Consider the following 23,990-nt stretch of genomic DNA (forward strand, 5'->3'; position numbering starts at 1 on the left):
TGTCCTTGTCTCAACCCTTTCGTTATATTTTCTCCTCCCCATCCCACCAAGCGAGCAGCCGCATGGTGCTTTGTTGCCATTTGGGCTTTAACCACAGCACTGTTGAGTAATGTTTCAGATTGAAGCTGAGATGTTTTTCTAGGTGGATTGGAGGATTCAGGAAAATCTTACATGATTCTGAAGAGTGTGATCAAGCAGTCTTCGGAGCTAACATGGATCTGACCGGGTAGATAGGAAGTTGACCATCCAGCATCTGAGAAATGCGGTGTGAATGTGAGGCCCAAGCAAGGAGAAGCAGGCCTTGTGCTTTTTTTGGAAACTAAAGGGCAATGAATGATGAACTTTATAATTCTTCCGAGGAATGTCCTCTAGCATGTTTAGGTGTTCTAGAGTCACCACTAGATTTGCAAGATTGAAAGTCAAAAGCTTTTGCCCTCCAAGTGATGTGAATACTTTGTTCCGCCTTTCTTTAGGTATTCAGTCTCAATATCGCCGCCATCACCGCCTCCTGTAAAAGATCAAGATAGAGAAATAGAAAATGAATGTGACTTTTTAATTGATGAATCAAATGATGTATCTGTTAATTCTTGGTTTTCAATACCCCATAAGAACAAAAAATCAAAACAAGATGGCTCTGCAGCTTCTGTTTCTAAGTCTCAGCCTTCTGAAAAAGAGAAGACAGAGAGTAAGAAAGGCAAGAACAGAAAAGTACAGGTTGAAGCACTTGCTGAACAGAAAAGGGATGATTTGGATGTCAGAGTACAAGACTTCAGAGGAACATCAGAATCGGATCCAGTCTCTAACAGTGAAGGAAAGGTTCTTAAATCTCAAAAGCAAAACAAGGGTAAGTTATTTAACAGATCTTCAGACTTCTCCTTGCAGGTCATATTACTGTGTTTTTTTGTGGTGGTTTATTGGGAAATAAGGGTAAAGTACATGAGAGACATTAATGGATTCCTAATTGATGTTTCAGTTGCACAGTTAGGTTTGGGTGTATATAAGGCAGTGAGACAGAGTGTCTTCACTTTCACTCTTTTTAAATTTTTTTTTGTTCTCCCTAGCCCTTCCTGTTAGGACATTAAAAATTAAGTTAGCAGTGTTGTCTTTTCTTATGAGCAGACAAAGAAGGTAGATACCTACAAGGTTTTGCTTCTCTCTCTGTAAGGAGGCTAAGATACGCGCTTTGAACTGGAGGGGATCAGTTTTTAGGAATTATTTGAGAAGGGTTTTGTAGCAGGAAGCAGTTTTGTAGCAGGAAGCACTGAAAATTGGAAAGCCAATTGAATGTAGCATTTCTGCCCTTTTTTTTCTGCTAGGAAATGCTGGAAGTACACCAAAAATTTTTCATAGTCTACAGTTCAGAGAAAGTCTTCTTTTAACCATCAGGGAAAAATCTGTTTTTGTGAATTGGTTTTGGCTTTTTTTTTTTTTTTTTTTATTCTTTGGTTTATTTTTATGCATTCAGATGTCAACATGTATCTTCAGGATTAGCAGGAAAAGATATTAATGACCAAGTGTTTTGTGTATTGATAGGAAAGACTAAGAAGGATGCGCTTAGGCAAGGCTCTCCAAACCAGACAAAGGACACATCTGGGAAGCGAAAAGCTGAAGAACTGATGTTGTCACGGTCTGGATTGAAAAGAAAAGCATCTGATGCAGAACAATGTAAAACAAGGGTGATGCCAAGTGAGGATTTGCTTATGCCTTCAGCTGGGCATCAGCAAGAACAGACTGTGTCTCCAAGAAAGAATCTCAAGTCTCCCAACTATCTGCAGTCGGCTTCAAAAGCTTCTCAGAGTTTAGTTGACAAGAATCAAACTGCTAAGCAGAAACTTCCAAAAGATACAGTAGCTAAGAGACTGGCAGAAAGTCCAAGGAAGAAGCTGAAAAAATCTGGGAAGAAAAGTAGTAATAAAAAGCCTCAGTTACAAAGAGAGGAGAGTTCTGACAGCGAACCTGGTGGAGAAGAGCTTGAAAAAGGGTCTGTAAAATCAAGTGAAGTGTTTTCCTCACCCCTGCATCAGAAATTACAGGCTATGGTGAGTCCAAAGTTGGCTAAGTCTGAAAAGCCTAAAAATGTATTGCACACGTTGGAGTCACTTGATGGTGCAAGTAACAAAACTCCTGTGAAAGCACTGCAGCATCTCACAGACAGCGTGAAGAATTCTGAAAAGAAACGATTGTCAGCTAAGTCTTCAGGGAAGCGACCCAAAATGATTAATCGCAGAACCAGTAAAGGTGTTTGCACAAACTGTGAGGGCACTGAGTCTCAAATGGATTCTGACAGCTGTTCTGTACAGAACATGGCAAGAAAAGAAAAGAAGTCATCAGATGTGAAAATAAAAAGTAACAAAAGAAAACATAACACACAACATGGACTACAGTAAGCTTTTTATGTAATTCTTTACAACTATGGTATAACTTGGTAGATAATGAAACACATCTTCTTAACTTCTAAGCAGTAATGGCCCAGTTGACCTATGTGACAGTTTCAGACTGTTTGAATAGCTAATAGAGAAACCAAGTGGTGTAATCAGCACCCTATTCTCAAAGGTGGGTGCCAAATCTAGTGTCTGCTTCTACATAAGGATATTTAGCTGAAATTTTTAAAGTGTTCTTTTGAGACGTGAGTAGCAGATCCAGTTTAAAAACAAAAAAAAAGACAGAAAATGACATATGTGCACACAACCCCACCGCCCGCAGAATAACTTCACTGTCAGGTTGGTTACTTTGTTTATAAATTGAGGAAATACAGTGTTTAATTCTTCAGGTATGTTTATTTTTGTGGAAGTAACTTTGCTAATGATTGGTAACCGAAAGAGGAAGTTTCTTTAACCAGTCTAATTGAATTTCTAATCATTGTTCTTTGCATTGATTTTTAAATTTTTCTTTAAAAATGTCTTTTTTTATGTTTCTCTTCAGGTCTTAATATATTGACCTACAGGTTCTTTCAGTAAGTAAAATTGACTTAACAGTAAATGTAATAATAATAATTTTTTCTTGTCTAGAGATTTCTTTGCAACTGAGAAGGCTACGAACCATGAAAGGTAATTTCGTGAGTTGTCTGTAAAACTTGCATTTAATCCCACTTCTGCCCCACTGAGACAGAACAGCTGTTTGGTACTACTACTGCATTCTGGTACTACTACTGCATTCTGGTACTACTACTGCATTCTACTAGCAAAGAACATAGTGGAAAAGAGATCATGGTTCATGCCTGACATGTTTAAATACTGTTCTAATACTGTTAATAAACTAAAAAAATTATTCTTCCTGTCATGAGTAAGGGGTCATAGTAAGTTTCTTGCCTTTGGGGATTATTTTCCTTCGAGGCTTGCTTCCACATTAGTGTGTGATTTTTGAACAGAAATACCAGTGCTCCTAGAATTAGCAACTGCGCTAATTAAATAGTCTAATCACTGTATCTACAATCCAGACTCTTGTTTGTGCACATAGATATGCACATATCTTCTGCTTCATGGGATGGGAACTTAATAACAAAGCAGCCAGGAATGGCAGTCATGAATTTGTTAAATTCTTATGTTGTAGTTCTACTGAAAATTCTGGTTTTTTATTATAAGTGAGCCTACTGTAGACTTAACTGGACAAATTTGTCATGCCGGTTTGCTAATCTAGCACTGAAATGCAACTTTTGGAGTTCAGGTGGATCACAGCTGAACTTCATTGGCATGGTAAAAGCAGTGAAGCACAGCCATAAAGGGGGGAAGGAGGAAAGGTTAGCGGTACTAATGCTGAGACTGTAGGAGAAGTCCTGTTATACGTCATTTGATTGCTAGAGAATCTCTGGTGGAGTTACATACATGTTAATTATTGTCATTTTATGGGGGAAATTTTATGACAGAATACGTATTAAAAATTACAGTTGCAAATTGTTTTACAGTCCTTTCCTTACAGTATGCAAAACATTTCTTTAAAGCACTTCTATAATCATGGTCTATGGAAAATTGTTTGAAAGGCAATGCTACAGAGGAGAGGAGAAGGTCTATTTCTTCTGGAGGGGAGAAAAAGAAAAAGAAGTTATAAGATTTTTAGGAAACCTGTTTAGAGAGAATGTGTGACTACTAGTTAGTCTGCCTGATGATTGAGTAGAGGGGCAATTGATGAATGTCAGACCTGTCATTCCTGACTAGCAATCATTTGCTTCAGTGTCTAATTGGTACAGGCAGATGTTTAGAAGGAAATAAAACCCACCCCACATGATCTGAAAAAAAATTAAATTTGCTTTTCTTGTAGTGCTGTCATGTTCCTTTGACATGTAACGTATTCAAGCAGGTGTATTTTTTTCTCCTTTGAAGTGGGCCTGTTGTAGAACATTATGATAACTCTGCTTCCAGCAGTAAGTCTTGTGAACAACAGGATAACGCATCTTCAGGTAATGTTTAAAGTTGGTATTTTCTTGCATTTTGTGTATAAGCATCTTGTAAGCTGTAACTGATGGTATAGTAATTTCTGTTGTATTCTGCTTGTCCAGAATAAGAAATGCAGATTGTATTGGCTGCGGTCACATTTCTGCCCAAGTGCATGTTACAGTATGCCAGCTTTGCGTTGTGTTAGCTTTGGAAGAACAAGCACTACATGGTTTGACATCAAGCCTACCAGGATAAAGTTTTCCTTCCAAAAGACTTTGAACAAATGTTTTAGACTCAGTTTGTACCAGTTTGATGTGTTGCCCTGTGATGGTTCTATATACGATCACTTCATGCCACCCTAAGCCAACTTGAACAGCCTCATGGAATTGTGGCCTGATCACCTAAAAATATTTTGGTGTTCTTTCAAGCTTCCCTACACAAGTTGCACAAGTTGTCATAATGAATATGAGCCCCAGGGATAGAAAGTCTTCTTGTTAGTGTTTTAGAGCCAGTTGTGACTGTTAACTCATGCAATGCTTTCTTCAGAGACCTGGTTTTGTGTGTGTTCTGGTAAGAAGTTTATTCTAAAGTTAGGCTTGAGTGGTATAAAGCTGAATGACCTTGCACTTTGATCAGTAAAATTATATGTATAGTTATAATTTGCAAGTGTTTGATTTATCAGAGGGATGGGTCTGAGGAATGTTTTCATGTGATTTTCAAGCTTACACTGTTTAAAAACTTACTACATACACTGTTTATCTACATCAGGTTTTGTATGTTTAACAAAAAAAGTGTTAGTGGAAACACATCAGGACTTCTGCTTGTGTTACCTTTGGTTGCTTTTAGTGGGTATATTAATTAGAAGTCAGGAATAGAAAATGCCTATAGTGGTGGTTTTCTGAATGTATTTTCAGATAGTTCTGAAGACTGGAATTCTCAAGTAAGAGATCTGTTGTCAGACCACAGAGCAAGGCATAAAATAGGTAAGACTTTTAAAATATCTTAATGTAAATGTATTTCCAACTTGATATCAACTTTGCTGAAGGAGACACAGGAAAACACCTAGAAATGGGTTCATATATTAGTAAGTATTTACAGATAAGGTTGTTAGTTCCATTTCCATTTTTTGTTTAATGTTGAGTCAAGACACTGCTTACAGTTCAGTGAGAACAGTACGAGTTTGAAGTAGTTTTACACAGTGTAACTGAGGGTGCAAATAACCTGTCTTCTGTGGGGGTCTGAGACTGGACAGGATGGAACAATGGGCATGCAGTTGATTGTAGTCCCATACTAGTCTGTTTTTATTGCTTTTTATTTCCTTCATTATAATTTTATGCACAACACTGTAGTTGTCTACCTTCAAAAACTGTTTCAGCAAGTTTTTTGTATTTACCATTTTTAATTTTAGCATTTAAATATTCTTGACTAATTTGCTCTCAACTCTTAAGGGGCTTTTATTCTTTCTTACAAATACTGAAATATCGAATCTGACTGTATTCATATATGGCAACTTAGAAGAATTGGAAGTTGAGACTATGTAATAAGTAAGTCTGAAGATAAGTATCTGAGAATCTTGGAAGTGTGTGGGGTTTCTGTTGGCAAAAGTGCTGCTCTTCTGGACCTTGGAGGTGGGACTTAAGAACCTGGAAGAGGAGGGGCTGCTTTTGCAGTCTCTGTTACTCTCCTCTTGCCATAACCAAGGCAGTGCCTTTTCACTGTTGCTAATGAAATCCCTCGGATTTAGGGCAGGGTTCTTAGTCTTTGTTGAGAGCTTTGTCTGCACAGCTGTAGCATGGTTGCTGCTCCTTGTGCTTGAGCCCCTAATGTCTGTATCTCAGTGATTCACTAAGATACATAGAATGTAATCTAATGTAAAGTCAGCATGGTGACTGTTTAAGAAAAAGGAGAGTGAAATACAGGTGTGTGCACAAGAAGGCTTTTGGCAATACTTGATTCCCTTTTCCTGTCATGATAGCAATGTAATATAAGTATCAGCTGGGAAGTGCTGACCCCCTGAACCACAGGAAAGGATATTTAATGCTTTCAATTTCTGAGTTTTCCTTTCATACTTCTGTGAATGATTTCATCCTTTAAATCAGTAATGCCTTCCAACACACCTAATGTTCGTCGGACAAAAAGGATACGACTACGACCTCTGGAATATTGGCGAGGCGAGCGTGTAAACTATACGATGAGGCCTTCAGGTATTTTTCCAAAACACCTATTTGCTTTTGCCTGATAGGGCAGTAAAGAGAAATCTGTGGGTTGATTTTGTGCCATGAAAGCTTTGAGACACTTAGTATTTGGTAATTTTTTTAAAAAGTAGATCATTTATGGTCTCCAGCTATTTAGTCATCTTTCTGTGTAGTCTTTTTCTCTTCTGATACTACTGTGCCAGCTAGAAATAGTATCAGCAGAGCACGTTAAGTACCCTTGCCTTAACTGTTTAGAGAAGAACAAAACGGTTTCTCTGTGCTAGTGGGGTTATTACGTCAAAGATTCTGTATAATACCGGAAAAAGAGGCAATCTACTGGATCATTCACTGGAGCATTTCTCTTTGTGTGGGGATTGTTCTCCAGAGCAGGTATTATAATATTTTATCCAGTCTCAGTGCTAAATTCAGTAAGTGATAGAATATATCTTGTTCACAGGGATTTTTTCTGACAATTTAGCCTCATTTGGTCCTTTCCTAATTAATTAGTCTCCTTGAAAATAGTATTTCCTTGTGTCCCTAAAATTGATATTTTGTCTTAGAAATTGACTCTCATGTCACGGCTTTCTGAAATGTTCTATGTCTGAAATATGATCAAATTCTTTTTAAAAATCTCAAGTTGCATTGCACTCCAAAATATTTGATGTTGAAAAGCTTTTTGGTTTGTTCTGGCTTTCTAAAGCTATCTGAAAAGTTCAGCACCAAGGAAGTATATTCTCAACTGAAATGCTTGTTGGTTGTGCAAGTCTGCATGCTTGTAAAATTATTATGAGTTAGTGAACTTGGTTTAACTTTCTTTTGTTCCAGGAGGGCTTGTGATTAGTGGAATAGTGTGTCCAGAAGCAGAAACTTGCAGGAAGATTAAACAAAGGAATGTTGATCACAAGCAGAAAAGAGATGAAACAAGTATGAACACAGACTTTTTTTTTCTTTTGATACATTAAAAAACCAAACTGTAATCGAATACTCTGTTGCTGTAAGATTTTTCTCCTGCAAAAACTTGATTTTCTGGGTGAAAATAATTTTATAATGAAATGTGTTAATGTGATCAGATGTGGAAAAACCTGTTCTTATTTTGTTATCTATAGCAATGCTATATGAACTTGTTGTAAAAATTTTAACTTCTCAGCATTAGAAAAGAAGAGATACAGGACGTATCCAGAAGTGTTGTTGTGCCTTTAAAGCAGGGGTTGAAGAAAATAAGCTGTACTTCTCGTTCAGCTCACTGATTAATGATGCTAGTGTGTTTAGTTTCATAATGCACAGTTAAGGTATAAAAACTTCTGGTCATTTTGCTGATACCTGTAATATCACATCTGAAAAGGCAGTATATGGTGTCAGTAGAGTTTTAAGCTGATGTAGGTTAAATACAAAAACATAAGAAGGTAGGTGGAGAGAGCTTTAAGAACAGTACATAAAATGGTTAAAAGTGGACAATAAATCTATGTTTAAACAAACAGGAATAGGAAGCTTTGCTAGAGCCTCTGTGGCCAGTGGATAATAAATCTGTAGGTAGTGCTCAGAAAAGGGAGATAAAGCCAAAGTCCAGAAGTCAAATTATTTTTGCTGTGCTCTCTGTGGAAGACATTTTGATACTAAAGAACTTTCTTTATGGGGACTGTCTAGAGTTTTTGTTTGAGACTGAAATGTTTCTGTGTGAAGTTAGAGAACAAATAAAACAAATGCTAACAAATATGGAAAATGCCATGTGGTTCTGACACAGTTCTGAAACAAGTCAGGGCTGAAATAATCATTAGAGAAATAAGGAGGAACAGTCAATGTCCATACAAATTTCTGATTTTTTTTGTTGCATGTAGATTTTATTCCTTACCTCAAAAAGAAAGTAGTAGGACTAGAGAAAGTTCAGAGAAAGATTGTCAAAAACATGGAAGGACTTCTGTGCAAGAAGCAACTATATGGTGAAGGCTACTCAGCCCTGAAGAGAGTACTGCAGAGGCATGAGAAAGACCTATAAAATCATGAGTGACATGGAGAAGGGGAATAGAAACAAATTGTGGTTTGTTTTGTTGGGTTCTTGTTTGTTTGTTTTCACACACAAGAACTAGAAGGTGTGAAAGGAAGATAGCAGGAGCTGGGTTTTTCAGACAGTAAGGTGGTTCTTCTCACTGTGTGCTCCCTGCCCTAGAATACTGTGGATAAAAATATTTATGTAGATTCAAGGCGAGAACTAGGTAAGTTCACAGAAGTCTTAACTGTTAATAGCTCTCAACAAAGTGTGTGAGCTCCATGTTAGAGGTGCAAGTATTCCATAGAAGCATTTTGGGGGATGGAAGGGGTACCTGCTTTTGGCCACTGATTGGAGATGAACCTTTGATCTAAGTACCATTTATGTTTTAATATAATTTGCCCATGTAAACCTGAGCTGGTAGTGACTGTTCATACTGTATCTTACATGAATTATTGGTTGCTTTAGGCACAGTTGAACTGTCTTCCAGAAGTGATGGATTTCTCTTCAACAGACATTCATCCTGAGAGATAATATTTTGCTAGCAGCCTTGAATTTTAAGTGATGCATATAAGGACCATCAACTGAATAGAACTTCTAGGACAAATTCCTAAATTTTATTGATATGATAAAATTCTGTGGTTATAACTATGGAGTTGCACCTGTTGCTGCTGCTTCTTATAGAGAGATGGTTATGTTGGAACAAAGCTATTTCAAACACAGTAACTTTCTTCCTACTCCTGGCTGTCTTGACGTAAGGGTATTTAAGCAGCCACGAATGCATATAAAGTGCTATAGCTTGCCTTTAACATCCTTGTTCTGACTGCATTTAAAGAAATTCCCTGTGCACTGTGGAGCTAAAATTGTCTGCTTAAGGGAGTTCAGCAGGAGAGCTTTGGGATATTTATTCTGCTGTGAACATTCTCCAGTGTCTCTATTTGAAAAGCGTAAGGTTGTCATCAACTCTTAGGCTATTTCCTTCTCTGGAAAAATCCTTTTTATTATAGAAATAGTTCTCTGATTTACAACTTACAGTGAGATTCCTGTAATGGCATTTCTTGAGAAAAGGAAAATTGAACATGTGCTTATTCTTTTGAACACTTTATCTCATAAGTCTCCTGGTGCCCATCAGCAGAAAGTAAAAGGAAAAAACTTGTTCTTCATACTTCATCATGTATTTTATATCCTCTTTTAATATCCTCTCAGCATCTGTTGCTAGAAAAGCACTTCTCTTAAAACGCAGATACTTTTGAGTAAATACTGTCATTAATAGCACAGGATAAATAGTTGGTGTTCCCCTGGAAAATTCTTTAGGATTTAGAGAGCCTTCATCTATTAGACACAGAAATAATTCCAGTGAAAATGACATTTTCAAAGAATCATTACGGATGGTTTAGTCTGTTTAGTTGCTTAATTAAAACCAGTTTAAGTACTTATGTGAAATCTAAAATTGTGGAAGAGTTGTGGTTAAGTGATAAACTTTTTAAAATGTAGAGTGATTGTTTTTCTGGTTTTGTTTTGGTTTTTTTGTCTCCTCAGGAAGTGAGATACCTGCAAATTTGGATCACACCCTAGCTGATACTTCTAAGCCAACCATTGTACTGGATCCAGTAACAAATGAGGAAGTGCTTCTAGGTGAGTTGAGGGGATGTGACCAAGGGCCTTTCTGAATTATGTAGTAAGTAAGAAAAAAAATAGTTGATGCCACATTGAGCATAAAAAGGTAAGCTACTGAAATACCCATTGCTCTTCTGGAGAAAATTCTGAGGGAGACACAAAAAGCATCCTGATTTTTCAGCTAAATATTGAGTCTAGCTCTTGGGGGTGTTGCACTGAAACAATATGTAATGCATATGATTTAGCAGGTAGTCGCAGAGTGAGTAACGAGACTAATTCTGTGTTGGCGTTACTGTTAATCTCCTGAACTTTTTTTGTAGAATGTATTAACACTGAAAGCAGTCACTCATGCTTCTTCAAAGATGAATCAGTAGAAATATATAAAAATTTGAATACATCTGATTTTGCCACTGGTAGATTGATTCTGAAGCCACTTAAAGAAAAGGGACACCAATTTGTCCACATGGATACAATAGTGAGTATGCTTTTTTTCTTATTTTTATAAAATGGACTAAGTAAACAGAGAATCTTAGAATGGTTAGAAGTAGCATGTGAAATTGACAGGTTTTTCAGGGTTTTTTTCCCCTGTGATGCAAATAAATACAGGAAACATTAATGAATCATTTCAGTTGTGAAATTGGTTATAACCAAAGAAACTTGCTAGAGGTACTTTGCATGCACATTGCCCTGCTTTGCTTCACATTAAATCTGTGTGTCCATGTATGCTTACTGTCTGGATCTTGCAGGCAAGATAGAAGTATCAAATAAATAAAATTGGCCCCCACCCCCCTTTTAAGTTTCCATCTTATTTTTCAGCTAAAGGGATTGCAGCACTGCTAGCTTATTTGCTTTTTGATCTTTGTTACAACATGTATGCAAAACAGAAAGTATGTTTTCTTGGATAACTTTCTTAAATGTTTGCAAAGGAAACATTGTTAATCTTAGAACCCTTTGGCTTTCATTAAGGCTTTCCATGTTATCCACGGCAAAATTATTGTTACCTTACATAAGACATCATATTATCTGACTACAGGGGACTACTTCTATGTTCCAGCAGGTAAGTATGTGTGTTTAAAACCAGTTTGTTGGAGATGGATGAGACTGAATTAGCTTGCTAGGAAGCAAAACTGACCTGACTGATGGGAAGAGATAAGTTTGAGTAGAGAGTGGGAATGTAAGGTTATGAAGAAAAGAACGTGACCCAACACTGGATGTGGGTTGATGACCTAAACGTTGAATGCAGTGATACAAACACTGCTTGTTTATGATAAGTTTTTGATGACACTACCAAGTTCTAAGAGTGAATTTCTCTTAGTATTCTGGTTCTGCCCGTAGCTATAATGTTTGGGGGAACTTCACAGACTGCTTAGTATAGTGGTAGTTCATAAAATTGTTTTGGTCACCATCTGTTTGCTGGTTTTTCTATGTAAAATCATGAAAATCCATCTGAATCGGTTCACCCTATTTTACGTTTTGTGCTTGATATACAGAAGGTGCAGAATGTCTTGTTGAACAGGTTGTAACTGCATGTGGGTTGTTGCAAATTTAGACACCTCTGATTTTGCCTTTCTGAGATAAAAGTGGAATGAATTCCATATGGGAAGCTGTCCTTCAGTGGGCAGGACACTGGTCAGGAGAGTTTGTAGTAGTTGTAAAGCAGACTGTTCATGAAGCTGTGGAGAGCTTTTGTACAGCTTTCTTGTGAAGAGGCTACGTTAGAAAATGACAAGCTACTGATTGTTTTTTTCCATTAACTTTTCACCATGATGTCTTGATTGAACAGTCCTTGTTCAACTAATGCTTGATGCTTTGAACCTTTTTCTTTGGTGTTTGTTTTAATCTTAAAAGTTTAGGCGTCTGCACAGACAGTTTTTTAGTTTGCTTTTTGGGAAAGCAGATTATATAAACTGCTGAAAGTTCCGCATGGCCATAAAGGATCTATACTTCATTTCCATACTTCCCTGCTTCCTGATGGCCTGTCACAGTATACCTGGATGGGCAGTGCAATGGTTGTGGCTTGAGATTTCATCATAATGTATCAAGTGTGGCTGTATATGAATGTTAGGATGCAAATCCTAAGTGAAGATCTGCAGAGAAGTTTTCATGTGCAGTTTTTATGGAGATTTTCTGTAGGAATAAATTGAAGTAAATTCAGTCAACTTAAAGTTTTCTTGTGGGATTTGAGAGCTGAGAGCTCAAGCCTGTTACATTTTTTTCAGTAAAAATCTTCTCAGCAAAAATGCACTTTATTCTTATCACAGGTTAAAATAAATGACACTAGCTATATTGCTTGTTATCTCTTTGAAATGCAGTGACATGCCTGTAAGAGTGGCATCCTAGATGAGGGGCTAATATTCCTTCTGTTAAAATATATGAAATAAAAATACACTTGGCTGAAGTCAGGACAGGAGTTCAAAAATTGCTAGTGGCTTCTGAAAACATGTTTCTCTGTTTTTATTTGTAGGCAATGGATATAACATACGTAATCTTCTGAACAAAGACAGTGTTCTTCTCTTCACACAACTTAAAGACAGGTGAAGAACTTTCTGCAGAAGTGCTGAAAAACTTTTCAAGCTTTTGAATATTTTGAAGTTCTATTCCCATACAAAAAGTGCTTGAGTGTGCCCAGCTTAACATTGCAAATTAATATAGAACAGCTGAAATGAATGTAAGACGAGTTAAGAACAATACCAGAAGAACCTCAGTAGTTTGCTGTCAAACTGAAATGACATACTGAAGGGCCTCACTCTGCATCAGTTACTGTTCCTGTGTCATCCAAAGACAGAAAGATAAACGTATAAAATTTGTGGGTAAAGCGCTTTGTTGTTCTAAATTGTATTTATATGCCTAATCTCCCTAAAGATGCTTAGCACTTGAAAAAACTTTGACATCTTCAGCTAACATCTGATAGTCTTAACGTCTGCTGGGTACAAACTGCTTCGAATAATGGCTATTTAAATAGTGCAGGAGCATGCTGTTCACATTCCAGTGATTGTTGTCTAGGAGATGGGCTGCTGGAATGCTGCTGTGCTGGGGTCCAGCCTTCTTCTAGTGTGTTACTGACAGGCATTTCTTCCTTGTCTAGCAGATGTATCATTAGTGCCTCAAATTGGAATTGTAAAATGGGAACTCTTAAGTAGGAGCTTATCTGTTGTATCTTTTGTCTGGAAGCTATGGCTTGGTTAGCTCTGAGCATTGTGGATAGCTTTATTTTGTGTAACAGTGATAGGTCATTGCCAAATGTATTACTTTAATATCTCCTTTTGTTTTGCTTGCTGTGTTCCTGGATAATAATGAGGACCTTTGGGAAAACTGTAATTATACTGTATACTCAGAAGCCAAGTCTAGACAGCAGATGGTATACATAGCATTTGTCTTCCAAGCTCTTCAAGGTTCCTTCTGACTGAAGATAAGGATAAACTACAGCTATTCTGGTAGGGTGCTTTCTCTCGGTGGTCACTGCTAGTCTAGAAGAGAACGAGATAGGGAAAATTGAGTTGGAATTGTAAACTTTAAGGACTTGAGGATTGAGTATTGACCTTGTAAACAGTCTTGGCCATGATCTTAATGTTAAATCTAGAGTATACATGAAAGTAGGAAAGATGAATTGGCTTTAGTGCTTCCCTTAAGCTTTCAGCTGCCAGCTAACTTTCTGTGTCTGTGACAGGGCTTGGACACCAAAGTTACCGTGCCTCTGTGAAAGACCGTTTAGATCAAGGAATTTGAGATAATATATTTTTATCATTCTCTTTCAAGCAGTAGTTCCTGTGATTAGTGCATATATAGACTGACGGTGGAAATACTTAGTGGAAGTTCTATGGCATCTTTGCATTCATGGCTAGGTCATGCTTAACTGTGAGAAGATGAAACAGAGGAACGTGCCCGTTGCCATTTAGTTCTTTCTCTGTCTTGATATGAACTATTTGCTGTCAAAGTTCAGACTGCACAGAAGGACCTTTTTTTTTTATTTTTTTCCCAGCCCCAACTTTTATAAGCAGTTTTAAGAGTTACAATAAAATTTTTAAAAAGTTATGTAGTTACAGCTGATAGTAATTTGTTGTTGGCAGCTTTTCTAAATTTTGGGCTTGGGTTGGTCTCCTCAAGGTCAGCAAGATTCAAATATTGCCCCTTCTGTGTTGGAGCCTTACCAGCTACCAGCTGGGCACACATGCTGTCTCCACTGCTTGAGGGGTTCCCACCCACAGTTTGTAAGCCTTTCAACTCCTCGGGCCTGCAGAGGTCTGGAAATTTGCCACTTGGAAAACAGTACAGGGCTAGCATTAGACCAGAGATCCTCTGCTCCTCGCCCAAACATGTTTCCAGTAGCCAGGACATGGATGTGGTGGTCTCTGAGCCCGGCAGCTCATTGGTTCCAGCTGAAAGTCAGAACAAGAACACTTTTCAGTTGTGTTAAAGGCCAGGGAGTTCAAAAGGAAGATACTCTGCAAATTTTCTTCTGCATCACCTCTCTGCAGATTGGGTAGCAGGAGGATACTTCGTTAAGGGTTTAGTGAACATGTATGGACTATGGAGCTCATGGCCCTAAAGGAAAGTGTGGATGTATGTTTTGACAGAGCTCAAGGCAGCCCGCTGCCTTCCAGCAATGTGTTCTAGTTTGGTAGGCTCAGATGAGAAGTGATACATTGCCCTTGTTGTATTGGGCACCGATGTGTCTTCCCTGACTGCACAACACTGCAACTTGACAGCAAGGTTTTGGGTGGATTTTCTTTTGGGTCATGAGTAAATGATGAGGAATATGTTGTTCAGGATGTTTTCTTAAGCAGAAGCAACGTGTGTGCAGACCTTTTCCTGACACAGGCTGGAAAGTGGCAGGTGATTAAGTGCAGGTTCGAGATCAGCATGTCATGAATGCCTGTCTGTTTTCTGAATTCTGTGGCAGGTAGTGTCAACAGAATTGGGTGGATTTGGTAAAGTATGTAACTTTTTAGGATGTATGGTTTTGTTGCTTCCTGACCAGTCAGTTTCTTGGGAGAAATGTTCTGTATAGTTTGCAGAGAACATCTGTAGTTGGACTACGTCTCAAACTGTATGTTTTGGGGGTTTTTGCATAGCAAAATGCATTGTGCTAAGCGTGGTGATGTAACTAGGGTGTTGCTTTAGTTTAGCAACAATTCCACTGTTTGTCACTAGATGGGGCTTCAAGCACAGGTGTTTGTCCTTGGCTGGCATCTGTGTTGAGTGGGGTTTGGTTTTCGAAAGGGTGGAAGAAGTGTGTTACAGATGGAAATTAATTCAGTTGAATTCTGTTGCAAGTAGATGTAAATCAGTTTCCATGAACATTAGGACTTGGCACTGAACCTTGCTAAGTTCATTCTGTTATCATGTACGTTGTACTAGTTGCAGGCACTTGCTCAGAGTTGGTTTTTAAAACATTTGTGCACAGCAGCAGTTGAGTTGTGCTAGGTTGTTCACCGTTTCTCCGGATTGCATTTTAAATTTTTTTTTTTTTTCAACTTGACAGTTGTAAAAAAACTTGCTTCGGTGTCATTAGCCTAAATATAGTGTGAGGAGGTGCAGGAGAATGTTCTGAGTTCCAGGAGACCTATGGATGCTGACTTGTGCAGTGTGGCAAACAAGAATTGGTTGTTAGTCAGAAGAAGCAGCTGATGTTTCACCTCTACCTCTCTTGCTTTGGCTCCCGCTTCCTACATTTTTGTGTACATCAGGCTACTAGTAGCTGTGGGTAACCTTTGGTGGTCTGATTTTTTTTAATTTACCAAATGGGATATTGCAAAGAAAGAAAAAAGCCTTCTCTGAAATGTGAGAAGTTGGCATTCTTCTTCCTGCATGTGTGATTATTTTTATCAGCATATTTTCTACTCGGTTGAGTAATCTAACTCCCACCAACTACTGTGATGGTTTCAAGTAGATACGTGCCAGGTTATTTAGACTTTGTAAAATGCTGAAGTAATAGCCCGTACAGAGCATGTTGTGGTCTCTAGCTTAAATATATATTCTTACGGTTTCTATAATGTTACTTGTCTGTTGTAGCTTTTAAAACAACTTTTAAATTTTTTCATAGACTATAGTGGATTATATATTCAGCTCAGATGGCACAACTTTTTACTTAGAGTACAGAACATCACCTCTAACAGTAGTAGAGATCTGAGCCAGCTTTGTGCTAAGGTAGGCCAAAGTCAGTTAGCCAGTGTTACCTGCTGCAGAGTGAAGTTGGGATGATCATCCTGAGAGATACACCACCTTTTCTGTTGCCTGGGTGGTACCTGCACTGTTCCTGGAGGATATCACTAGTTTAGTATGTTAATTCATTGCTTTCTGTCAGCAGTAATTGAGAGAGCTGGAAACAAAAGCCGAGTCTAGTATTTCATCAGCTTCATGTTAGTAGGTACATGTGTTCTGTGGTAGGTATTGTGGTAACAACTTGAGGCTTATTTTAAGGAGCTTAACTGACAATGTCCCACCACAATAAAGAGTCAGATTTTTGAAGGCTTTGGCTCACTTTGAAAAAAATTACTGGTTAGCAGGTTCTTTTGAAAGTCTGTCTTTTTGTAGTTTCATTTTATTAGAAAGCTGTTCCTGTTTTACTAAACAAAGCCTTTTTTTCAGTTTAAAGCAGCAGAAGAATGGTTGCAAAACTGTCAGATATGTGTGCGCATCCAGATTTATACAACTTTGTAAACATAAAATAGGAGAATTTGAGCTGAGTAGTTACAGAAAAATAAACAGTACCAATAAAATAAGCTGTTGAGGAACGTACACAGTTTCTTCTATTTTTCATGTATACAGCTGAATTGGTTATCTGCAGATGATTTTAAATTAGCATTTGGGGAATGCAATAAACCTAAAGGGCTATTTCCTCATTTCATATCAGCTGAAAAGGCATTTCAGCATGAAGGAATATTTCTTACATTTCTACTGATGTATAGGCTCTGTTCCATGATGTCTTTTGCAATACAGGATTTACTTTAAGTGGGGATTGGTTGCAGATAATACATCTAACCAAAGAGTATGGAATATGCCTCTTTAATGGTATTGACAGCTGTTGTAACTGAATATCTTAGTCTTTCTAAGCTGGTATGTTTCCTCTTCAGAATATCCTGTCACTTCATGGATCTTCACAAATGTAGTCAGAAGAGATCTGGAAGCCAAATCTCAGGTTGCACGGAAAAGCTTCGTTTGGGATTTGACAACCAAAGTGATTCCTGTGGTCCAGTTCTAAGATGAAAACAGTAGTTGATCATCAGTCAAAACAGTTGGCTGCAGATTATTAGGGAACGAATACATTAAAAGGAGTGCTTACAGAGCTGCTCTGTGTTCTTAGGCCCACCCACAAATCTCCTGTTCTGGTTTGCTTAATTTAAACTCCTGTGCCCAAGTAAAGATGCACACAAAAGGTTGTAAACCCACATTTACTTTGCACTTCTTCCGCAGTCTCTTCTTGTTTGGAGCACAAGAGGGGCGATAATTGAAACAAGGAGCTGAAAGAAGCCAAGTGTTTACTTTCTCGGTCTGACTATTTAGTTGAGATGCAAATCATATTGCAGACATTGAGGTGCAAACATATTAACGTCCTGAGTAAGATTTTTAACTTCTCTTTGCAGCTTGATAGGTAAGGACTTTTAAATTTGAAAATTGAAGAATTGCAGCACTCTTGACAACTATTTAAGAAGGTTATTAAATGGTACAATAGCTGTCAACACACATTATTTTAGTTAGCTTATTACATTTTTTCATGGTCATGGCGTTTGAAGAAGCTGCCTTTTCCTGTGTTTTCAGTAACAGTAGCTGAAATGAGAATTGATCAAGATGGCAGATGCGTGGTAACGCTGTGTGGGTGTCTTCTGGAATCAGCATGCCATGAAGATGGAGAGGAAGGGAGTGATATGAGAGGTGTAAACATAATGAAGAACTATAGTAGCATCCAAAGGTGTTTCAGACTGGCTTGTCTAGGTTGTGCAAAGGGTTTTCAAGGAAATTCAGTAACGTTTGGAAGAGCAGAATGTGACTCTTCTGATTGTGAAGGGAAACCTTTCCGGTGTTGGTGCCGTGAGAACACAGCTGTCTCTGCTGATAACCTACACTCTTGGTTTGGGATTCTAGTGGTGCTATGATCACTTGCATTTAAGAGTATTAAGTCATCTTATCTAGAACTGCAGGATTCAGCTAATGAACATGATGTATAATCCACTGAACAAGAGGCCTGAACTTACTGAATTTTATCCTTTCTTTATGTTATCATCACTTTTGTGTTGTAGTACAGAAGAGGCAATTACAAGAAATGAAAGTTAATTTAGTTTTTTTTTTCAAACACTATCTGAACTTGAAATTTTATTGCTGACAAAGAGGGGGCTCCCCTAGGATGCAGTAGCCTATGCACTGAAGAAACGAAGCACTTCTATATTTCAGTTAGTGCCAAGTCAGCTCTGAGGCTAATTAATCAAAACAAATTTACAATTAAGCCCAGGAAGGAAGACTAATTAAGTAGCCAGTTAAGAAAAAGTGCTGAAGGAGGGAGCAATCTTAGGGGGAAAGCATGAGACTCCCAGTATTGGCCCATGAAGGACAATTAAGTGATAATTGCAGAGGCCTTTTGCATCCAGCAAATGCTCTCTGACTTTTATTATGCCTGATTTTCTTCATATTAGTAGAAGCAGACGTTTGGCTGTTGAGCAGCTAAGCTTTACTGTGCACTCTTAAAGTAATTCATAGGTAAAGCACAGAGGTCGCTGCAGGAATAAGTTAGAACACAGCTGCTAGACTTGAGCAGTATTTTAGCTAGCAAAAAAGCCCCACTATGTTTTAAAGACAAAGTAACTCTAAATGTTTGCTTTATTTGCCTCTTCATTTTGTGGCATACCAAGTCCATCTTAGCATCCTGTTCAACCTTTGAAACAAATTACATTGAGTGAATCATCTTAACAGAATTAAGAATAGCTTCATTTTGTTCAGTTACTAACTCCACTTAAGTTCACAGAAATCATTACCTTGTCATGAAATGGCTTCTGTTGCTTACATCCTGCACCCACGCTGCATGACATACTTGTGTTTCCGGATGAAAAAAAGAGGGGAGAAACTATAATAGTAATATTGTTTTTACTGGAAATAAATTAGCTCCTCTCCTGAAGGACTTTTTAAGCTTGCAAAGCTCATCTCTGGTGAGATGCTGGGGGTTGCAAATGAGGTGCATGCCCCAGTCCTCCTGCGCCACTCCTTGCCCGTTTCCTTGAAACTGTGATGCTGATGAAGTACAAAACCTGTCTTAGTTAATTGGACACATGCACAGGGTAAGAATTGGCTCAAATGTCCATGTCCATCTTTTGTTTTTTGTGCACTTATCTGGAACTTGATTTATTTTGTAATAATAGTAATTTCCTTCAGGAAATTCCATGTGCACCTGCTGCCAGTGTGATGCACTGTGTCCTGCTATGCAAGTTGGCAGTTGTCTCGAAGTATCTGTCAAAGGTGTGCTTTTGTCTCTTTTTCTTTTTTTCCTCTTCCTTCCTCTTGGAGTGGGCTGTGGCATGAGGCATTCACCTCCACTGTTTCAGTTCAGCTGCTGTATCAAGTTTCAATCTGCTCCTTCATTTTTTGTCTTGCTGCCTAAAATAATTTCTTGCCTTTTTTGGATGTATTTCCCTTACCAAAGGTTTCTTTTTTATCTTTGTGCCACTTGCAAGGATTATATCATTTTTCTAATTTAGTTCCAGAATTATTTCAGAGTTGCTCTTGTGCCTGAAGGTTCCTTTGCTACGTCTCCTTCAAGCTTTGCACGGGCCCTGGCAAAGCTCCCAATTTTCTCAATTGGAGGAGTGATGCAAAGCTTCCTTTGGCCGCTGTTCTTTGAAAGACCTTTGTGTAGTTTTAATCCCAAGAAGGTCAGTTTAGGATGTCACTGGCGAAGCATTTGTTACCATCATCATCTGCCATTTTCCAGACTGCAGAATCAGAACTGAGACCGCTTCGGGCTGGCATCGTTGCCCTTGAGCCTCACCCATCTGTTGAGGCTGGCTCTGCAGTGCTGAAAGAATCCGTCCCAGCACCGTCGCCCCTGGCCAGACCTATCCCAGAGTATCGTAGCATTGTGCTTTTTGCTTCTCCTGTAGCCCGAATTCAGCGCGCCGGTGACTTCCTCTGCCTTGGCACAGTCTTGCCATGGCTCTGCCGTCACTTAGGCTCTAGGTTTGGATTGGCAGGCTAGGCCAGGCACTCACCCACTCTTATGTCTTCATTCCTCTTGCCAGTGGGGATGGTGTTTGGCACCAGCTGGTTTTTGCACAGAGGTCTGGCATGGCAGGGTGTGCCCATTGCTGCAGATATGGATGTGGATGCATATGCCCTCTCACTCCCCATTGCTGCCTGATTTTTCTGATAAATGCCAGGGGAAAATAATTTTCCTGGGTTTCATGTTTCTGCGGTGTCTAAGGAGGAGCCTGAGCTGAGGCTGGAAGAGCTGGGTGGCCCTTCAGTATCACCTTCATACTTTTCTCTCAGAGTCAGAGCTGAGACCTGACCGTCCGTGGGTGGGAGTGTGTATTTGCAAAGTACATTAGAGTGTTTGTGTACGGACTTGGCATCCTCATCCTCATTGCTGTGGTTGCTGTGGAGAGGTCAGGAGGTACAGAAGAGATCAGGACACAAAAGCTCATACACGGGGAAAGAGCTGCCCTGACTGCAGGGCAACTGGCTCTAGGTGGTCCTGCCTGAGCAGGAGGGTTGGACCAGATGACTCCCAGAGGTCCCTTCCCAACCTCAACCATTCCATGAAAACGGAGACTCCCGTGCTATGGAAGCTGCTCTTCTGTAAGTTTAGTTCACACTAGTGTTGGGAGGACTCTTCTGCCACACACCTCAAGCGGAGGGCCTCTTCCGTGTCACACAGCAGGCCATGAATATGCCAACCGGGAGAGTGTGGGTGTGCCAGAGCGCTTGGCTGCTGGTGAGCAGCCGCTGTTTTCCCTTTCTCTTGTGGTTTGAGCCCAGAGGGCAACTGAGCACCACGCAGCTCACTCCTTCCCCCTCAGGGGTGGGGAGGAGAAGTACAACAAAAGGCTCTGGGGTGAAGATAAGGACAGGGAGGGTTAAACACCACCACCACTCCCCTCTTAATTTTCCAATCAGAGTAGGACAGTGAGGAATACAACCACATCTTAAAAACACCTTCTTACCAGACTCAGCTTTACTCCTGATTTCTCTACCTCCTCCCCTCCAGCAGCACACAGGGACAGGGAATGGGGGTTGTGGTCAGTTCATCACCCGTTGTTTCTGCCGCTCCTTCCTCCTTGGGGGGAGGGGGGGACGGGATGACTCCTCACACTCTTCCCCGGCTCCAGCATGGGGTCCCTCTCATGGGAGACAGTCCTCAACGAACTTCTCCAACATGAGTCCTTCCCACAGGCTGCAGTTCTTCACGACATGCTCCAGTGTGGGTCACCCCTGCGTGTCATAGTCCTCCCAGTGACAAACTACAACAGTGGGGGCTTCTTCCCACAGAGTCCCGACCTTCTCCAGGTGCAGTCACCTGCTCTGGCGTGGGGTCCTCCATGGGCTGCAGGTGGGCATCTGCTCCACCATGGACCTCCATGGGCTGAGGGGCACAGCCTGCCCTCTCACCACGGGCTGCAGGGGGGTGTCTGCTCCTTCTCCTGTTTTCCAGTGACCTTGGTGTTCGCAGAGGTGTCCTTGCAACTCAAACTCCTCCCAGGTTCCCCTTGTTAAATCCATTATCACAGAGGTGCAGCCACCATTGCTAATTGGCTCAGCCTTGGCCAGAAGCAGGTCTGAATTAGAGCCGGGGGAGCTTCAAGAAGCTTCTCACGGGGGCCACCTCTGTAGCCCCTTCCATGCTACATGCCCCCCCCCCCCCCCCCCCCCCCCAACACAACACCCTCTATAGTAGAAGACAAAATGTGCATACTAAGTTGTGTTACAACTGTCAACTTTACCCTGCTGGTCTTTGCTTTGAGGTGTCCCTCTAAGGAAGACACGTACCTGGGTTTGATGGGAAGTCCACTGATCAGTTTTGGGGAATTAGCTAACAATTATTTTCATATATACACAAAACATTTTAGTATATTTTGATAGCGGGATGTTATTTTCACTTGCAAGGCTTAACGGCAGTCTTCATTCTGTATGTGGGCTTTAAACCAGCTTGAAAATTTGGTGTCTTGTGCAGTTCAGGCTATCAAGTGGCTGCTTTTTCCACAGAACTCTACATCTGGAGCAATAGTCCTCAGCTATCACTTGAGATGGTGAGTTGTATCAGATGTTTTGCTCTGTTGGTAACAGTTTTAATTCTTGGACTTTTCCCTACTATCAGCAGTTTTGTGTGGCCTTTGGGACTGTAAATCATAGATTGTGGACCGTTTGTCTAAGTGAATTAAAATACACACAAGATTTTTATAAAAATAACATGACACTCACACGCACATCAACTACTGAGGCCTCTTGATCCTGAACATTTCATGTTAGAGATAGCGTAAGAAAATACATGCAGAACAAGTGTCAGTGTCACAGTCAGGTGTGGCTTTGACAACTCCAGACTTTGCACAGAGGAACGCATGTATTAGAGACTACTGTTAGTGAAATTAAATGAGGCTGATGTGCTATTTTGAGCATAATTGAAATGATACTAATATTTTTGCTGATTTGCCACTGGAGTAGGTGAATACTTTAATGTCCTTGCTTCTATGAGTACAATTAGCAGTTGTTCCACTTTACTGTCTAGTAACCCCCTAATATTATGGCACAGTCAGATAGGCCTTTTTTAACTGTGTTAATCTGAACTAATTTCTATTCTTTTTATCATTTAGAGTGAAAACAAGAGGCATGTTGTTGGAGAACTCTTCCCCATAACTTTGCCTGCAAATTGAAGATCATCTAATGCAAAGGGATTCTAAAGAACACCGTAGCTACCATCCAACTGGCAATACACCACAGTTTTAGGGGCACAAGATCTTTCTGCAGTGTATATTGTAAATACATGGTTTGTTCAAATATTTTTTTTGTATCAATAAATATTACATAATGCAAATAAGTTTTTATTTCTTTGATTTCTAAATTATTTAAGAATTAATTTTCTAGTAGTCCTTGTGGTTTTGAAAATGCAGGTAACTGCATGAGTTTGACTTGTAAATACTTATAAATAATGTGAGTTAACTTGAGTGCATTTAAGAATGTCGCCAACGGTGAAATCTTTCAACTGTTTCATTGGAGTTGTTAAAACTCTTAAAAGGAATTTGAAAGTAAAATATTTTTCATAGAATAGAATCATAGAATCGTTTAGGTTGGAAAAGACCCTAAAGATCATCAAGTCCAACCGTTAACCTAACACTGCCAAGTCCACCACTAAACCATGTCCCTAAGTGCCACATCTGCACATCTTTTAAATACTTCCAGGGGTGGTGGCTCAACCACTTCCCTGGGTAGCCTGTTCCAGAACTTGGTAACTCTTTCAGTGAATAAATTTTTCCTAATATCCAATCTAAACCTCTGCTGGTGCAACTTGAGGCCATTTCTTCTTCTCCTACCACGGGTTACTTGGGAGAAGAGACCAACACCCACCTCACTTTCAGGTAGTTGTAGAGGGCGATGAGGTCTCCCCTCAGCCTCCTTTCTTCCAGGCTAAACAACCCCAGTTCCCTCAGACTCTCCTCATAAGACTTGTGCTCTAGACCTTTCACGAGCTTTGTTGCCCTTCTCTGGATGTGCTTTAGCCTCTCAATGTTTTTCTTGTAGTGAGGGCCCAAAACTGAACACAGTATTTGAGGTGCAGCCTCACCAGTACCGGGGGACGATCACTTCTGTAGTCCTGCTGGCCACATCATTTCTGATACAAGCCAGGGT

The 23,990-nt window shown here is 39.6% G+C and overlaps 1 protein-coding gene across 7 annotated transcripts in view; it reads left to right on the forward strand.

Annotated features, from left to right (window-relative positions):
- The window catches only part of CENPC (centromere protein C), a 30,337-nt gene extending 7,156 nt beyond the window's left edge, over window positions 1-23,181 (forward strand). For 2 of the 7 annotated variants that reach the window (XM_074866965.1, XM_074866964.1), the window contains 12 exons: window positions 474-844; window positions 1,534-2,383; window positions 3,009-3,047; window positions 4,317-4,393; window positions 5,285-5,353; window positions 6,470-6,574; window positions 7,391-7,489; window positions 10,089-10,184; window positions 10,487-10,641; window positions 11,133-11,223; window positions 12,631-12,700; window positions 22,958-23,181. In XM_074866965.1, coding sequence (XP_074723066.1) covers window positions 474-844; window positions 1,534-2,383; window positions 3,009-3,047; window positions 4,317-4,393; window positions 5,285-5,353; window positions 6,470-6,574; window positions 7,391-7,489; window positions 10,089-10,184; window positions 10,487-10,641; window positions 11,133-11,223; window positions 12,631-12,700; window positions 22,958-23,000 — 2,065 coding nt within the window. In that variant the 3' untranslated portion in view covers window positions 23,001-23,181. Of the gene's footprint in view, window positions 1-473; window positions 845-1,533; window positions 2,384-3,008; window positions 3,048-4,316; window positions 4,394-5,284; window positions 5,354-6,469; window positions 6,575-7,390; window positions 7,490-10,088; window positions 10,185-10,486; window positions 10,642-11,132; window positions 11,224-12,630; window positions 12,973-19,526 lie in introns of all 7 variants that reach the window. The other 5 variants (XR_012628764.1, XR_012628763.1, XM_074866962.1 and 2 more) reach the window with 5 other exon arrangements.
- Window positions 23,182-23,990: the final 809 nt, after the last annotated feature.

Source organism: Strix uralensis, chromosome 4 (genome assembly GCF_047716275.1).
Source record: "Strix uralensis isolate ZFMK-TIS-50842 chromosome 4, bStrUra1, whole genome shotgun sequence".
NCBI lineage: Eukaryota > Metazoa > Chordata > Aves > Strigiformes > Strigidae > Strix > Strix uralensis.